Raw genomic sequence first — 17,173 nt, 5'->3', positions numbered from 1 at the left:
ATCCTAAATGGAGAGAGCCTAAAAGCATTCCTCTTGAGATTGGGAACCAGACAAGGACGCCCTTTATCACCACTCCTATTCAACATTGTGTTGGAGGTCCTAGCCAGAGAAATTAGGCCAGATAAAGAAATAAAGGGCATCCAGATTGGCAAAGAAGAAGTAAAATTATCTCTATTTCCAGATGACATGATATTACACTCAGAAAACCCTAAGGAATCCTCAGGAAAACTACTGAAGCTAATAGAAGAGTTCAGCAGGGTATCGGGATATAAGACAAACATACAAAAATCAGTTGGATTCCTCTACACCAACAAAAAGAACATCGAAGAGGAAATCACCAAATCAATGCCATTTACAGTAGCCATCAAGAAGATAGAATACTTAGGAATAAATTTTACCAGAGATGTAAAAGACTTATACCAAGAGAAACCAAAAGAGACTTACATAAGGGAAGAACATACCTCGCTCATGGATAGGAAGACTTAACATTATAAAAATGTCTATTCTACCAAAAACGATCTATACATTTAACGCAATTCTGGTCCAAATCCCAAGGACATTCTTTAATGAGATAGAGAAACAAATCACCAGTTTCATATGGAAGGGAAAGAGGATGTGTGCATTTATTGATATAAATTGATCTCTGAAATCTACGTGATACGTGATACTTCAAAAACTCAACTACAAAAAGACAAATAAGCCGATTAAAAAATGGGCAAAAGATATGAATAAACACTTCACTAAAGAAGACATTCAGGTAGCTAACAGATACATGAGGAAATGCTCACAGTCATTAGCTGTTAGAGAAGTGCAAATCGAAACTACAATGAGATTTCGTCTCACTCCAACAAGGCTGGCATTAAACCAAAAAACACAAAATAATAAATGTCAGGGAGGCTGTGGAGAAATTGGAACACTTACACACTGCTGGTGGGAACGTCAAATGGTACAACCACTTTGGAAATCGATTTGGCGCTTCCTTAAAAAGCTAAAAGTAGAACTACCATACAATCCAGCAAGCCCACTCCTTGGAATATATCCTAGAGAAATAAGAACCTTAACACGAACGGATATATGCACACCCATGTTCATTGCAGCACAGTTTACAATAGCAAAAAGATGGAAGCAACCAAGGTGCCCATCAACTGACGAATGGTTAAATAAATTATGGTATATTCACACAATGGAATACTACTCATCAATAAAGAACAAAGATGAATCTGCGAAACATTTCATAACATGGAGGAATCTGGGAGGGATTTTGCTGAGTGGAATTAGTTGCAAGAGGACAAATATTGTATAAGACCACTAGTATAAGAACCTAAGAAATAGCTTAAACTGAGAAGAAAACATTCTTTTGTGGTTACGAGAGGGGGGAGGGAGGGAAAGTGGGAGGGGGTATTCACTAATTAGATAGTAGATAAGAACTACTTTAGGTGAAGGGAAAGACACCACACAATACAGGGGAGTTCAGCACAATTGGACTAAACCAAAAGCAAAGAAGTTTCCTGAATAAACTGAATGCTTTGAAGGCCAGCGTAGCAGGGGCAGGGGTCTGGGGACCATGGTTTGAGGGGACATCTAAGTCAATTGGCATAATAAAATCTATTAAGAAAACATTCTGCATCCCACTTTGAAGAGTGGCATCTGGGGTCTTAAAGGCTAGCAAGCAGCCATCTAAGATGCATCAATTGGTCTCAACCCACCTGGATCAAAGGAGAATGAAGAACGCCAAGTACACAAGGTAATTACGAGCCCAAGAGACAGAAAGGGCCACATAAACCAGAAACTACATCCGCCTGAGACCAGAAGAGCTAGATGGTGCGCGGCTACAACCAATGACTGCCCTCACAGAGAACGCAACAGAGAACCCCTGAGGGAACTGGAGAGCAGTGGGATGCAGACCCCAAATTCTCATAAAAAGACTAGACTCTATGATCTGAGACTAGCAAGACCGCAGTGGTCATGGCCCCCAGGCCTTCTGTTGGCCCAGGACAGGAACCATTCCCAAAGCCAACTCTTCAGACAGGGATTGGACTGGACGATGTGTTGGAGAGGGTTGCTGGTGAGGAGTGAGCTTCTTGGATCAGGTGGACACTCGAGACTATGTTGGCATCTCCTCCCTGGAGGGGAGATGAGAGGGTAGAAGGGGTTAGAAGCTGGTGAAATGGACACGAAAAGAGAGAGTGGAGGGAGAGACCGGGCTGTCTCATTAGGGAGTGAGTAATTGGGAGTGTGTAGCAGGTGTATATGGGTTTTTGTGTGAGAGACTGACTTGATTTGTAAACTTTCACTTAAAGTACAATAAATATTTTTAAAAATAAAAGCATTCAGATTAATTTCTGTATGGCCATAGAAGCATTTCTCCGCTTATAATTCTCCATGACGCTTGGACAATTTGGCTGACGTATCACGGAGCTCACAGGTTTTACGCCAAGTAGACAGCAGGGAGAGTAAAACTGAATATCTCTCCTGCTGCTGCCTAGGTCAGGAGGGAGCTATCCTTGACAGGGGGATGTTGATTTGCGGTGATTGAAAGGATCTGGTAGTTGTTGATGTTGGCTGGTTTACAGGTTTAGCCTGATGTTAAAATAGTCTCATACACTATTTTTCAAGATCATGGGAAAATCAGAAGTAAAATTGGAGGTCTACCAAACCAACAGCATATTTTAATGCAAAAATTGTAATAGTATCTAATTTAAAAATGTAGACCAAATGCTAGCCAGAGAAGACATGATGGAAAAAGGAGTAATCCAGGACTGTCTTGACTAATGAAGACATATGGTTAACCCTTACCATGACAAAGAGATTTCTTGGTTATCAGAAGGGAAGAAGATAAATTTCAAGACTGGACATTTTCCCATAAGAAGCTAAGCTCCCTGAAAGACACTGAGTTATCTTTAAGTAATAAATATAAGTTATTCACCCTCAAATACAATCCAATCAGTCAGAATGGAGGTTCATATTAAGATAAGAACAGTTATAAATAGTTGAAAACAAATGCTACTTTGTTTTTCAGATCTGAAAGTAGTATGTATTTGTTTTAACCCTGCTGCACCTGGGTACCTGTTACTCATTCTTATAGTCATCTCCTCTGGAAGACTTCTCTGATTTATCCTTCTGCCCCATCCTCCAGCCCCCTCCCCTAAAATCCCAAAGCGCGCTCTGCTTACTCCTCTCTAAGGCTCCTCACAATCTGGTAGTTTGTCTGTTTAATTGTCTGCTTCCATTGTACTGTCATCACCTTGAGGACTGGAGCCAGCTTATTTTGCAGTTCCAGCACCTCACATGGTTCTTCACATAATATAGACGTTAAGTAATGATTTATTAAATTATTTCCAGGTCAAAATTTTAGTAATAAGTTCTTTCCCCCCTGGTTATACAGTGGTTAAGAGCTACAGCTGCTAACTGAAAAGTTGGCCGTTTGAATCCACCAGCCACTCCTTGGAAACCCTATGGGGTAGTTCTACTCTGTCCTATAAGGTTACTATGAGTCAGAATCGACTCTACGGCAACGGGTTTAGTTTGGTTTTGTTTAGGTCTTCTAATATCTATAAAACCAGGTGCTGTCGAGTTGATTCTGACTCCTAACAACTGCATGTGTGTCAGAGTAGAACTGTGCTACATAGGGTTTTCAATGTCTGATTCTTCAGAAGTAGATAACCAGGCCTTTCTTCTGAGCTCCTAATGTTTCTGTTAACAGTTGAGTGCACTGATCATGTGTACGACCCAGGGACTCCCCCCGATAACTCTTACCTTCTCAATTTCTTGTGTTTACTTAAAGGAAAAATTAAACAAACTTGAGTTTCTCAAGATAAGCTTTTTTTTTTTTTTAAATCTAGTAACATGAAGGAGAAATGGGATATGAAATACTGGACATTTGCATGCTTTCTTCCAGTGAGCTTCCAAAGAACCTGAGGAAAAATTGCAATTCGTTTCTTCGAATGTTACAAACTCCTCAACGTAGTCATTGTGCGTTTATTTAACACGTTTTTTAAATTTTTTCTGCTTCAAATTATGATTTATTGTTTAAGCATGTAGCAGTAGTGCATTTTTCTCAGGTCTTTGCACTCAATACATTGTACATATTTTTTTAAATTCTAAATAAATTCATCTTCAGCCCCCACTCACCAAGCCCAGTGAAAAGCCCAATATGATAAACTCTCCAGGACTCTCTCCCTCATGGAGTTATGCAACAGTGTGAGGCACTGGAGGGTCTTGAACAAAAGGCTCTCAGGCTGTAGCTGCTTCTTCTTAGGGGAACCAGTGCCTTTACCAGGTAAAGGCTGTCGACTGTCTTTTGGGCATTGTCCACTGTAGGTTAGCCTAGAGGTGTTCCTCAAGAAGTTCAGGCTCCAGGAGTCCCAGAACAGGGAGGGATAACAGAAAACACAGAGAGAATAGTTGAAGATCTGCTGACAGAAAACTTCCCTGACATCATGAAAGACAAAAGGATATCTATCCAAGATGCTCGTCGAACCCCATTTAAGATTGATCCAAAAAGAAAAACACCAAGACATATTATCATCAAACTTGCCAAAACCAAAGATAAAGAGAAAATCTTAAAAGCAGCCAGGGATAAAAGAAAGGTCTCCTACAAGGGAGAATCAATAAGAATAAGTTCAGACTACTCAGCAGAAACCATGCAGGCAAGAAGGCAATGGGATGACATATACAGAGCACTGACAGAGAAAAAGTGCCAGCCAAGGATCATATATCCAGTAAAACTTTCTCTGAAATATGAAGGTGAAATTATATTTACAGATAAACACAAGCTTAGAGAATTTGCAAAAACCAAACCAAAGCTACAAGAAATACTAAAGGAAATTGGTCAGAAAACCAAAAATATCAGATACCAGCACAACACAAGGTCACAGAACATCCTGATATCAACTCAAATAGGGAAATCACAAAAGCAAATTAAGATTAATTTAAAAAAAATGCTCAATACAGGGAATCATTGAAGTCAATATGTAAAAGATCACAATAATCAAAAACAGGGACTAAATACAGGTGGCATAGAACTGCCATATGGAGAGGGATACAAGGTGATATAGGACAATACAAGTTAGGTTTTTACTTAGAAAAATAGGGGTAAATATTAAGGTAACCACAAAGAGGTATAACAACTCCATAACTCAAAATGAAAACCAAGAAAAACGTAACGACTCAGCAAACATAAAGTCAAATACTATGAAAATGAGGAACATACAATTTACAAAGAAAAACATCTCAGCACAAAAAAGTAAGTGGAAAAATGAAACCGTCAACAACACACATAAAAAGGCATCAAAATGACAACACTGAACACATACTTAGCTATAATTACGCTGAATGTAAATGGACTAAATGCACCAATAAAGAGACAGAGAGTCTCAGGCGGGATAATGAAACACGATCCGTCTATATGCTGCGTACAAGGACACACTTTAGACTTAGAAACACAAACAAACTAAAACTCAAAGGATGGAAAAAAATATGTCAAGCAAACAATAAGCAAAAAAGAGCAGGATTAGCAATATTAATTTCTGACAAAATAGACTTTAAACTTAAATCCACCACAAAGGATAAAGAAGAACACTACATAATGATAAAAGGGACAATTGACCAGGAAGATATAACCATATTAAATATTTATGCACCCAATGACAGAGCTGCAAGATACATAAAACAAACTTGAACGGAACTGAAAATTGAGATAGACACCTCCACAATTATAGTAGGAGACTTCAACACACCACTTTCAGAGAAGGACAGGACATCCAGTAAGAAGCTCAATAGAGACACGGAAGACCTAATTACAACAATCAACCAACTTGACCTCATTGACTTATACAGAACTCTCCATCCAACTGCTGCAAAGTATACTTTTTTTTCCAGTGCACATGGAACATTCTCTGGAATAGACCACATATTAGGTCATAAAACAAACCTTTGCAGAATCCAAAACATTGAAATATTACAAAGCATTTTCTCAGACCACAAGGCCATAAAAGTGGAAATCAATAACAGAAAAATTGGGGAAAAGAAATCGAATACTTGGAAACTGAACAATACCCTCCAGAAAAAAGACTGGGTTATAGAAGACATTAAGGAGGGAATAAGGAAATTCATAGAATGCAACAAGAATGAAAATACTTCCTATCAAAACAGCAAAAGCAGTGCTCAGAGGCCAATTTATATCAATAAATGCATACATACAAAAAGAAGAAAGAGCCAAAATCAGAGAACTGTCCCTACAACTTGAACAATTAGAAAGTGAGCAACAAAAGAATCCATCAGGCACGAGAAGAAAACAAATAATAAAAATTAGAGCTGAACTAAATGAATTAGAGGACAGAAAAACAATTGAAAGAATTAACAAAGCCAAAAGCTGGTTCTTTGAAAAAATTAACAAAATTGATAAACCATTGGCCAGACTGACTAAAGAAATACAGAAAAGGAAACAAATAACCCAAATAAGAAATGAGATGGGCCACATCACAACAGACCCAACTGAAATGAAAAGAATCATATCAGATTATTATGAAAAATTGTACTCTAACAAATTTGCAAACCTAGAAAAAAATGGATGAATTCCTAGAAAAATACTACCTACCTAAACTAACACAATCAGAAGTAGAACAACTAAATAGACACATAACAAAAAAAAGAGATTGAAACAGTAATCAAAAAACTCCCAACAAAAAAAAGCCCTGGCCCGGACGGCTTCACTGCAGAGTTCTACCAAACTTTCAGAGAAGAGTTAACACCACTACTACTAAAGGTATTTCAAAGCATAGAAAAAGACGGAATACTACCCAACTCATTCTATGAAGCTACCATCTCCCTGATACCAAAACCAGGTAAAGACACCACAAAAATAGAAAATTACAGACCTATATCCCTCATGAACATAGATGCAAAAATCCTCAACAAAATTCTAGCCAATAGAATTCAACAACATATCAAAAAAATAATTCACCACGACCAAGTGGGATTTATACCAGGTATGCAAGAATCTTCCTTTTTTTATGCAAGGCTGGTTTAATATTAGAAAAACCATTAATGTAATCCACCATATTAATAAAACAAAAGACAAAAACCACATGATCTTATCAATTGATGCAGAAAAGGCATTTGACAAAGTCCAACACCCATTTATGATAAAAACTCTCACCAAAATAGAAATTGAAGGAAAATTCCTCAACATAATAAAGGGCATCTACACAAAGCCAACAGCCAACATCACTCTAAATGGAGAGAGCCTGAAAGCATTTCCCTTGAGAACGGGAACCAGACAAGGATGCCCTTTATCACCGCTCTTATTCAACATTGTGCTAGACGTCCTAGCCAGAGCAATTAGGCTAGTCGAAGAAATAAAAGGCATCCGGATTGGCAAGGAAGAAGTAAAATTATCTCTATTTGCAGATGACATGATCTTAAACACAGAAAACCCTAAGGAATCCTCCAGAAAAGTACTGAAACTAATAGAAGAGTTTGGCAGAGTCTCAGGTTATAAGATAAACATACAAAATCACTTGGATTCCTCTACATCAACAAAAAAGAACATTGAAGAGGCCTTTTCTGTGCCCCTCCAGGTTATGGCTACATTTTATTTCCCATCCGCTCACATATTCCCACTGCTACAGCCCATTTGATTTACCTGCCCTTACAGGGCTATCAGCTATTAGTGCAATATTAAATGTGCACATGCCCTTGGATCTCATGCTCAGCTTTATCCTTGGCTATGAGGGTGTCCTCCCATTGCTGGAAGAGTACCAGCTGTTTCTAACGCTTTATTTTATGATGCACTTTAATACTTTAGAAAAATTTTTAAGGATGTATTGATGGTATCATAAAACCAAAGTGGTGGAAAGGGCCTTGGAGTTCATCTATTTTAACTAAGCTAGTCATGGGATGTTCCTTAAGACATTCCTGACACATGATTTCCCAGCCTCAGCTTGAGGGAAACTTACTACCTTATCCATTACACTGCCAGATAGTTCTAATTATTAGACTATTCTTCCTTGTACTTAGCTGAAATGGCCTCCTTAGGTTTCTTATTTGATTTATTACCCTTCTGTCTTCACTTTGGCCATGCTCTTTCCAAGGCAGTCTGTAAGATTCTTCCTTTAGTATCATTCTCCCTTTATATACTAGTTCTTTGATACATTCAGATGCTCCATAATTTTAGTAATAATTGATAGAGAAGTCACTCTCAAACCTATATCTCCAATTGTGGCCTTACTTTCAACATATATGTCAATGATTTTAACTATTCTCAGCATGGCTGAGGCTTGTCAGCATCAACACCTGCATCTCCTACTACTATCTTACCCTGTGTGCCCCAAAATAAACTCACCACTCACACACACATGCCCTCCTCCTTCCACCTTCTATATTTCTGTTCATTCATTCACTTAACGAATTATCGAGAACCTGCTGTATGCCACACACTATTATAGGTACTGGAAAATATACCAGTGAATAAAATAGAAAAAAACCTGTTGTTCTGAAGTTTAAATTCAGGGTGGGGGGCACTGTAGAAAATTAAAAAAAAAAAAAAAACCTAATAAATATATACAATGTAAGGTAAAGATAAGTACCGTAGAAAAAAAGGGACATGTAAGATAGTCAGCAAAGACTGCTTTGAAATGAGATATAAGCAGAGACAGGGACATAACTATCTCTCAGGGGGTTAAACTGGAAGTTTGAAATTTCTTTAATTTCTTGTTTTGCCTAGGATACATATCTAATTAGTTGTCAGTTTTGGTAAAAATGACTTATTGAAATATTACTTCTGACTTATAAGCCTTGTGGACTTTTGCAAATGAGAGATAGTTTTTGTTCTGTTTTATTATTTTTGCCTTCTCAAGAAGGCAAATAAATGGTTAGTTTCTTATAAAATCCTTTCATGGCCAGTCAGACATACAACATCCACCTACATTTTCCACCTCTTGGGTTTATTGGGAAACCTACTGTCCCACTGATAATGTGTGCTGTCACAGGTGGGGACTTGCATAACTGTTTGAAATGAAGAAATGGGTTGTCTCAAATTACTGTTTTTACAGGGTATTGTATGATGTGGTGCAACCTGGAGGTGTGATTGTATAAAACTTCTGTCTCTTTTGGCTTTTGTATAGCTAGATAGGCCTTGTAAGTATATTTCCAGGTTCCTGTGTGTTATTTGCAGAGCCCTGGTGATGCAGAGTTTAAGAGCTTGGCTACTAACCAAAAGGTCAGCAGTTTGAATCCACCACCTGCTCCTTGGAAACCCCATAGGACAAGTCTACTCTGTCCTATAGGGTTGATGTGAGTCAGAATAGACTTTTTTTTTTTTTGGTCTGTTACTTGGAAGTTGCATTTGTCCTGATGATTCCATGTTCCTGAGAACCTCATTTTCAGGCACCAGTACAAGTTGCAACATATCTGACATAACCCTAACTCTACCCTCAGAGGAACATATGCATACCACCAATCTTACCCCCAGAGTCCAGAGGGAAATATTTGCCCCACATAATATGTACCAAAATCCCTATTACCTACCAAAAATTCAGACACAGTTAATGATTAAGCATGCATTTCATTAATGACAAAACATGATAACAACCAAAATTTAAAGGCAAAACTAATTCATTCATGAAAGAGTGAAATTTGAAACCATATCGAGGAACTGTTCATAGGATTTTATGTTAAAGTCCATTTGTCTGTCTTACACTTTGGAGGAATCTTTTATCTATGAAGGATTTTTTTTTAACACTATGCTTTGGTAATTTGGAAAATTAATTCCATGGGTTATTTAAATCTTCCAAATGTTGACACATTTCATTTTACAATATCAAAACATCACTTTTGTTACTATAACCATTGAGCTCATCAAAAAAAAAAAAAAAATTATCAAGTGTTTGGAAACTGTTAAACTCATGGTGGTGTAAATAATTTTTCCAAATTTCTAATACTGGAAATCTCAAAACCTATAATTGATAACAAATACTGTCAGTTGTTACCCCTGACATGATAGGTTCACTTCCTTTATTTTTGAGAAAATGATCTGCCAAATACGCAAACATAATAACCAGGGTCTTTCCATCATTTTTTGCAAGCAAAAATGGTTTTTCACAAAAAGAACATTTATTTCAGCCCACAACTCAACCACCCCAGAGCTTTTCCTTGAAAGAACCAACATGTTACACTACGCAGCAGAAGTCTTGTATGCAATTCCCATTTTGACATAAAAATATAGGTTTATTAAATATAAGTATTAATTGTTACTGCTTCATCAAATAATTTAACAGTTATAATTGTTACTGCTTCATTGTTTATTTTCTTAAATGAAGGTGGCAGTGTTTTCACTGCCAAACTGTGGCAGTGAAGAACACAATAACTGCCGGCACAGTTTGTTGGCCCCACCTTGATTCCTGCCAGAGCACCGGAAGTTTTACTGTACCCACCATTGTCTTTTCACCTTCAGAGCAAATGTCAACACAGTGAAAAAAGGCAACTGGTGTCACTATTAAGGCTCCTTGGTTCCCTAAGCCATTTGCAGTCTGCTTCTAACCCGAAAGTTGGTGGTTTGAACCCACCCAGCTGCTCCATGGAAGAAAAGTCGTGTAGATCTTCTTTTGTAAAGAGCATAGCCATGAAAACCCATGGAGCAATTCTACTCTGCAACACAAGGGGTCACCATTAGATGGGGCCTACTTGTAGACAGCTACAAACAACAGTCATTATTATTTTGAAAAACACTTTTGACTTTGTGTATCCCTTTCAGGGTCTTGCTAGAGTAATATTTCTGAAACACAATTTCCATCACATCACTGTCCTGCCTAAAAAATTTCAATTTTTCTTCATTGCCCACAGGGAGGAGAAAATTCAAGCTTTCAACCTGGAATTTACACTTTACACAATTTTACATTAATTTATCTTTTAATTCCCTATTCTCCTTTACTCAAACAAGCTGTAGTCAAATGAAGCTATTTGCTGTTCGTGTTACTGGTTGCATAGTGGTTAAGACCTACAGCAAGCTACAGCTGCTAACCAAAAGGTCGGCAGTTCTAATTCACCAACCGCTCCTTGGAAGCTCTGTGAGGCAGTTCTACTTTGTCCTATAGGGTTGCTATGAGTTGGAAGTGACTCAACGACAATAGGTTTAGTTTTGGTTTTTTGTTTGTTTGTTTATTTTATGACAAACCAAATAAACTGAGAGCTGGACCATATGAAGAAGAATGCATGTGATGGTTATGGTTATGTCAATTTGGCTAGGCCATGAGTCTCAGTGATTTGGTAGATATTATATAATCATCCTCCATTTTGTGATTTAATGTGGGTAGCCAATCTGTTGAAAGCCAATTAGTTTCCTTGGGGTGTGGGCTGTATCCAATAAATGTGGATATTCTGGGAAAGCTCTCTTGGGATCCTGCATCCGACTCATCACCCCCAGACCTCTGGTTCATGGGATTTAAGCCAGCAGCCTTCTGCCTGAACTGCAGATCTTGGAATTTACAAATTCTCACAACCTGTGAGCCAGCAGACTGCTCTCTAACCAAGCGATTTGGGTTCGTCATCCCTTGCAACCACATGAGTCAGAAGAAGCCTCCAGCCTGATGCCTGACCCATGGATCTGGCACTTGCCAGCATCCACAACTGTGTGAGCCATTTCCTTGAAATAAATCTTTCTTTTTGTATTTATATATACACCGTTCAATGGTTTTGCTCCTCTAGAGAACTCAGCCTAAGACAATTTGGCATCCGATTTAGAGGAAGACTCATTAACAACCCCTGATATGCAAACGGTTCAACCTCTCTAGCTGAAAGCAAACAGGGCTTGAATCTCTTACCAATAAAGATCAAAGACAACAGCCTTCAGTATGTATTGCACCTTAACATAAAGAAAACAAAAATCCTCACAACTGGATCAATAAGCAACATCATGATAAATGGAGAAAAGATTGAAGTTGTCAAGGATCCATTTTACTTGTATCCACAATGTCACCCAAGAGAGCCACAGTCAAGAAATCAAATGTCATATTGCATTGGGTAAATTTGCTGTAAAGGACCTCTTTCAAATATTAAAAAGCAAAGATGACACCTTGAGGACTAAGGTGCCCCTGACCCAGGCCATAATATTTTCAATCACCTCGTATGCATGTGAGCTGGACAATGAATAACGAGGACAGAAGAAGAATTGATGCATTTGAATTATGGTGTTAGCAAAGAATATTGAATTTACCATGGACTGCCAGAATAATGAACAAATCTGTCTTAGAAAGAGTACAGCCAGAATGCTCCTTAGAAGCAAAAATGGTGAGACTTGTCTCATGTACTTCGAACATGTTATCAGGAGGAATCAGTCCCTAGAGAAGGACATCATGTTTGGTAAAGTAGAGGGTCAGCAAAAAAGAGAAAGACCCTCAACAGATGGATTGACACATTGACTAAAAACAACGGGCTCAAACATGGCAATGATTGTGAGGTTGGTGCAGAACTGGACAATGTTTTGTCCTGTTCAAAGATTTGAATCAGTTCATAAAGGTTCAGTAATTGCAGAAGTAAACTATGGCAGTGTATGCACTCCATAGCAACCAAATCTGTAACCTGTTGGATTTTGAGCTGAGTAGGAAATAATGGTGCACCACTCTAAGATGGCAGCCAACTGTGCTGCTTTGAATGTGTGTTCCTCTCCACAGCCCTGCCAATAATCCAACATCCCACATCAGGCTCCTGAAACTGCCAGGATACATGAGGGAGGTTGGATTATTGGCAGGACTGTGGAGAGGAACACACATTCAATGTGGCAAGGCCAGCCACCATCTTTGAGCAGGGCAGCACTGTTCCTTTTCACCTTGAGTCAAAATCTGAGGGGCAACAGATTTGATTGTTATGCAACACATATGCTGCCCTCATTTAAGCTGCAAGTACTGAACCACTACCAGTTCGAAGACCTGGTTCTGCTGTGCATGAGGTCACTATGACTTAGAACCAATGTGACAACACCTTAACAACAACAACTTTATAAACCTTGGGACTTTGCAATTGATTTCCAATAATCGTGCTATTTCTTTTGCCTGAAGTGCCTCTCCTTCTCTCACTTTCTCTATGTACAAGGCCCTGAACTGTTTTCAAGATCTAACACAAATGAGGCTTAACAGGATATGATAGATTCCTCCTTCAAATGCACTTTGTACACGTCCCCTGGCACTGACTTTCTGTCTGGTGCTATCACCTCACATTCCAGGAAGCCAAGCAGGGTGCCTGACATACAGTTGTTGAATAAGCAAGTAACCCATTCACTTCTACACGTCACTGCAGCTACAAACGAGATGGTTGGCAGAATTAAGGTTAATGTCTTTGACCCCTGAAAAAAGTATTTTCCGCTGTAAAGCTTATTATTGTAGAAGGCAATTCATCTTGATCTCATTAGCCTTGATGTCATTAGCCAGTCTATTATCCTTAACATGTTCAGACTTACATAAAGTCTGCCAATCAAAAGTATAAGAAGGTTAAAACACTTTGAACTGTGTGGAAGGATACTGATTTTTATTTTAAGTTATGCTTAAAGGTGGTTATAGAGGCACTATTACCATTTAGTTATTTTCCTGAGCACTCAGTGAATTACTCAGAATAAAGGAATTGCCGTGTAGATGTAGACACGTCACTATTTTCCTGCTGGCTTTTGACTTAAGTATTTTACAGGCCATAATGCAGAAGCAGAGTGTGATTATGAAATGTCCATATTGAAATAACTTAGTGTGGATAATTATTTAACGCAAGAATAAGCTAAATATGTGGACTATAAACTGCATTAGACTGAAAGTAAAACTCATCCTTGAAGGAATTTCAGAAGCAGCCCTGGTGGCACAGTGGTTAAGCATTTGACTGCTAAGTGAAAGGTCAGTGGTTCAAACCCACCAGCCACTCAGTGGGTGAAAGATGTGGCAGTCAGCTTCCTTAAAGATTACAGCCTTGGAAACTCTATAGGGAAGATTTACTCTGTCCTAGGGGTCGTTGTGAGTCAGGATCAACTCAACAGCAATGGGTTTTGATTTGTAGTTTCTTTTAATAGAAGATCCTGAGGAAAAATTAGAATGTAAAAACAAAATGAAGTTTCAATTCACTTCTCCATTTATCTGTCTATATTGGGACAAAAATCTCACATATTTTGTCTTCAGTGATTTCAGATATGGAAGAAAAGGGTCCATGTCTTACACAGATAGCAGCAATAAGAACTGGTGCCTATTTTACTGTCTTTAAACATTCTTGAGAAATGTTCATCTTTTTTTCTCTCTAGGTAAAATAGTATTTATAATGAAAATATTAAAGAATTTATGATTAAAAATGAAACTTTCTATCATTAAAAACCTGTGGCCATTGAGTTGATTCCAACTCATAGCCACCCTATATGACAGAGTAGAACTTCCCCCTGTCATTTCCAAGGAGTGCCTGGTGGATTCAAACTGCAGACCTCTTGGTTAGCAGCCATAGCTCTTAACTGCTGTGCCACCAGGGTTTCCTTTCTATTAATAGTAATAAAATTATTATTAACTGCAGAGTTCAGTGAAATGCATTCCTATATAAGCAACTCAAGCACAGTTCTTCTTGTGATAAGTCCAGAAATCTTGAGGACGGTCCTGCAGTTTCCCATATCTGTTCTGAAACCAGAAATCAGACGTGCCCCCTTCCATTTGGATGACTTTACAAACTCTACAAAATAGTGGTCCCTCCGTAATGAGCCATCACTCTAATGGTACTTTTGATAACAACTTGGCAGGAGAATCCCGGGCAGTCCCAAGAGATCCTGTAATCACTGTTTCTCTTGATACTACTGTGGCCATTGCCACTGGAGTCTATGCTGCTAGGTGTGGCCAAGGTGGGTGTGTTTGGGCCTCTGGCTCCAGGTGCTACCTCAACTAAATCAGGTTCTTCTCTCTCTGCAAGGTTCTTCCCAGGCGCTGGGGGGAGAGGCTAATGGTAACCCCTTTCTTGCCAATACCTGCTCAGCCAAACCTGTTCCACCCCACGCTTCAAATCATGCCCCAGCTCCTGCCACCCCAAAGCTTGTTTCCAGGAGAATCTGCTTAGGTCAAAACCCATTGTTTGCTTCCTCACGGACTTAGAGCTTCTGTGCCCTTTATCTGACTGCTTGACTTAATTCAGAGGACAGACCATGCTTCCTCTCTCTTTCTACCTCCAAACGTTTTGCAGCAAATTACCCGTTGATCAGGTGCCATTCATATTTCACCCTCTCTGCAGCCTTCAAGCTTACATTTCAAGAGTTTCTGACTCAAAGGAAAGAAAAGGATAAAATTTTGCTTTTCTTAGATTCCTCCTCTATGGAAATAAGAACTTTTACTCTATGAAAAGCTGCTGACTTTATTAAAAGATGCATTAGTTATCCTCTCCTAAATTCACTAAAAGCATGTGCAAATGTGTCATCCTCTGTAATTATTCTGGGTGGATTTTCTTTGTACTCTGATTTTCCCTGAGTTCCAAACATGTCATTTTTAAATATCGTTCTGTCTGCTTTGGATCTTGGAACATAAAAATGGATTCCGTAAGCAAGGGAGAACGAAGAAAACTAAAGGCACAAGGGAAAGATTAGTCCAAAGGCCTAATGGACTGCAACTACCTTGGCCTCCACCAGACTGAGTCCAGTACAACTAGTTGGTGCCCAGCTACCACCCCTGACTGCTCTGACAGGGATCACAATAGAGGGTCCCAGACAGAGCTGGACAAAAATGTAGAACAAAATTCTAACTCACAAAAAAAGACCAGACATACTAACCTGACAGAGACTAGAGAAACCCTCAGAGTATGGCCCCCAGACACCCTTTCAGCTGGGTAATGAAGTGTATCCTGAGGTTCACCCTTCAGCCAAAGGTTAGACAGCCTGGTAATAGGGAACCCAAGAGAAGGGAGAGTGTTGATGTGTCATGGTATTTTAACCAATGTCATAGAACAATATGGGTACTAACAGTTTAATGAGAAGCTAGTTTGTTCTATAAATCTTCATCTAAAACAAACAAACAAACAAAAAAGAAAACCCATGGCAAGTCGAGTTGATTCTGACTCATAGCAACCCTATAGGACAGAGCAGAACTGCCCCATAGGGTTTCCAAGGAGTGCCTGGTGGATTTGAACGCCAACCTTTTGGTTAACAGCTGTAGCTCTTAACCACTACACCACTAGGGTTTTCTTCATCTAAAATACAATTAAAAAAAAAAAATTCACACACACCCCCAAAAAATTAGATTCCATAAACTCAAAGGGTTAATGGTCAAATCAAGAAAATATCAGCTCAGGTACTTTCCAGGTGGTAGAGTTTAGGCCATTTTGTAATCAGTGGCAATTTTGATTTTAAAAGCCTTGAAATTTTTGAGAAAAGGTGAGGGAAAAGCTAATGGAGTGGAACCAAAACTGAAAGTGCTGAATTAAGCCAGCATCTGCCCATCCCCAGAAAAGAATGTCTGTGAATATCCTTTAAAGTTTCTACATGCCATGCCATGCTTTTTAGTTGCCTATTTCATTTCGTTACACTACGTGGTGAGCGTTCCACATGGGTACACTTCAATAGACATTTGTAAAATGGAAATGGATGACACTCAGATAAGTTGATCGAGTTAAGACCGTTCTTCCTGTGTGAACTGTATAGCTGTCTTTTTAAATTTTTTTTAAATTTTGCTTCTTTAAATGTCCTTTTTAAGTTCTTAATATTTTATTATGTTTTGCCTAGTTGGGTACACAATGAATGATCTCATTCTTGAATGGCAAGATGAAGCACCCGTACAAGTGGCAGAAGGACTTACTTTGCCCCAATTTCTGTTGAAAGAAGAGAAAGATTTACGATACTGCACTAAACATTACAATACAGGTAAGAATCGAGTATTCCTCGTTACAATTATGAATCATGGTTTTAAAATCTTCAGGTGTTTCTTCATGACGGGATGGGTGAATTCTTTTAACTGACTGTAGTTCAGCATTTTCCATAATTGTAGAGAAGAAAATGACGTATTTGAAACTTGGGAATGCTTTGGCTCATTGTATGTTGTTATATAGTTGGCTTGCGAGGGACCAAAGAAATGTATGAATCATTTTTTTGGTAAAAAGCCCATGATTACATAGTAACGATATTTAAAAATAACTACATGAGCAATAAAATGTAATTTTTAAACACTCCTAGGGGAATAAACATTGT

General features: G+C 38.6%; 1 protein-coding gene across 1 annotated transcript in view; it reads left to right on the top strand.

Annotated features, from left to right (window-relative positions):
• Window positions 1–17,173, top strand: part of LOC126069858 (glycine receptor subunit alpha-3-like) — a 186,031-nt gene that overhangs the window by 95,630 nt on the left and 73,228 nt on the right. Inside the window, exon 7 of the mRNA XM_049873491.1 lies at window positions 16,712–16,849. Within this exon, the coding sequence (XP_049729448.1) occupies window positions 16,712–16,849 (138 nt within the window). The remainder of the gene's footprint in view (window positions 1–16,711; window positions 16,850–17,173) is intronic.

Source organism: Elephas maximus, chromosome Y (assembly GCF_024166365.1).
Source record: "Elephas maximus indicus isolate mEleMax1 chromosome Y, mEleMax1 primary haplotype, whole genome shotgun sequence".
NCBI classification, from domain to species: domain Eukaryota; kingdom Metazoa; phylum Chordata; class Mammalia; order Proboscidea; family Elephantidae; genus Elephas; species Elephas maximus.
Note: the sequence above shows the minus strand (reverse complement) of the source record. Positions and strands in the feature narration are given on the sequence as shown.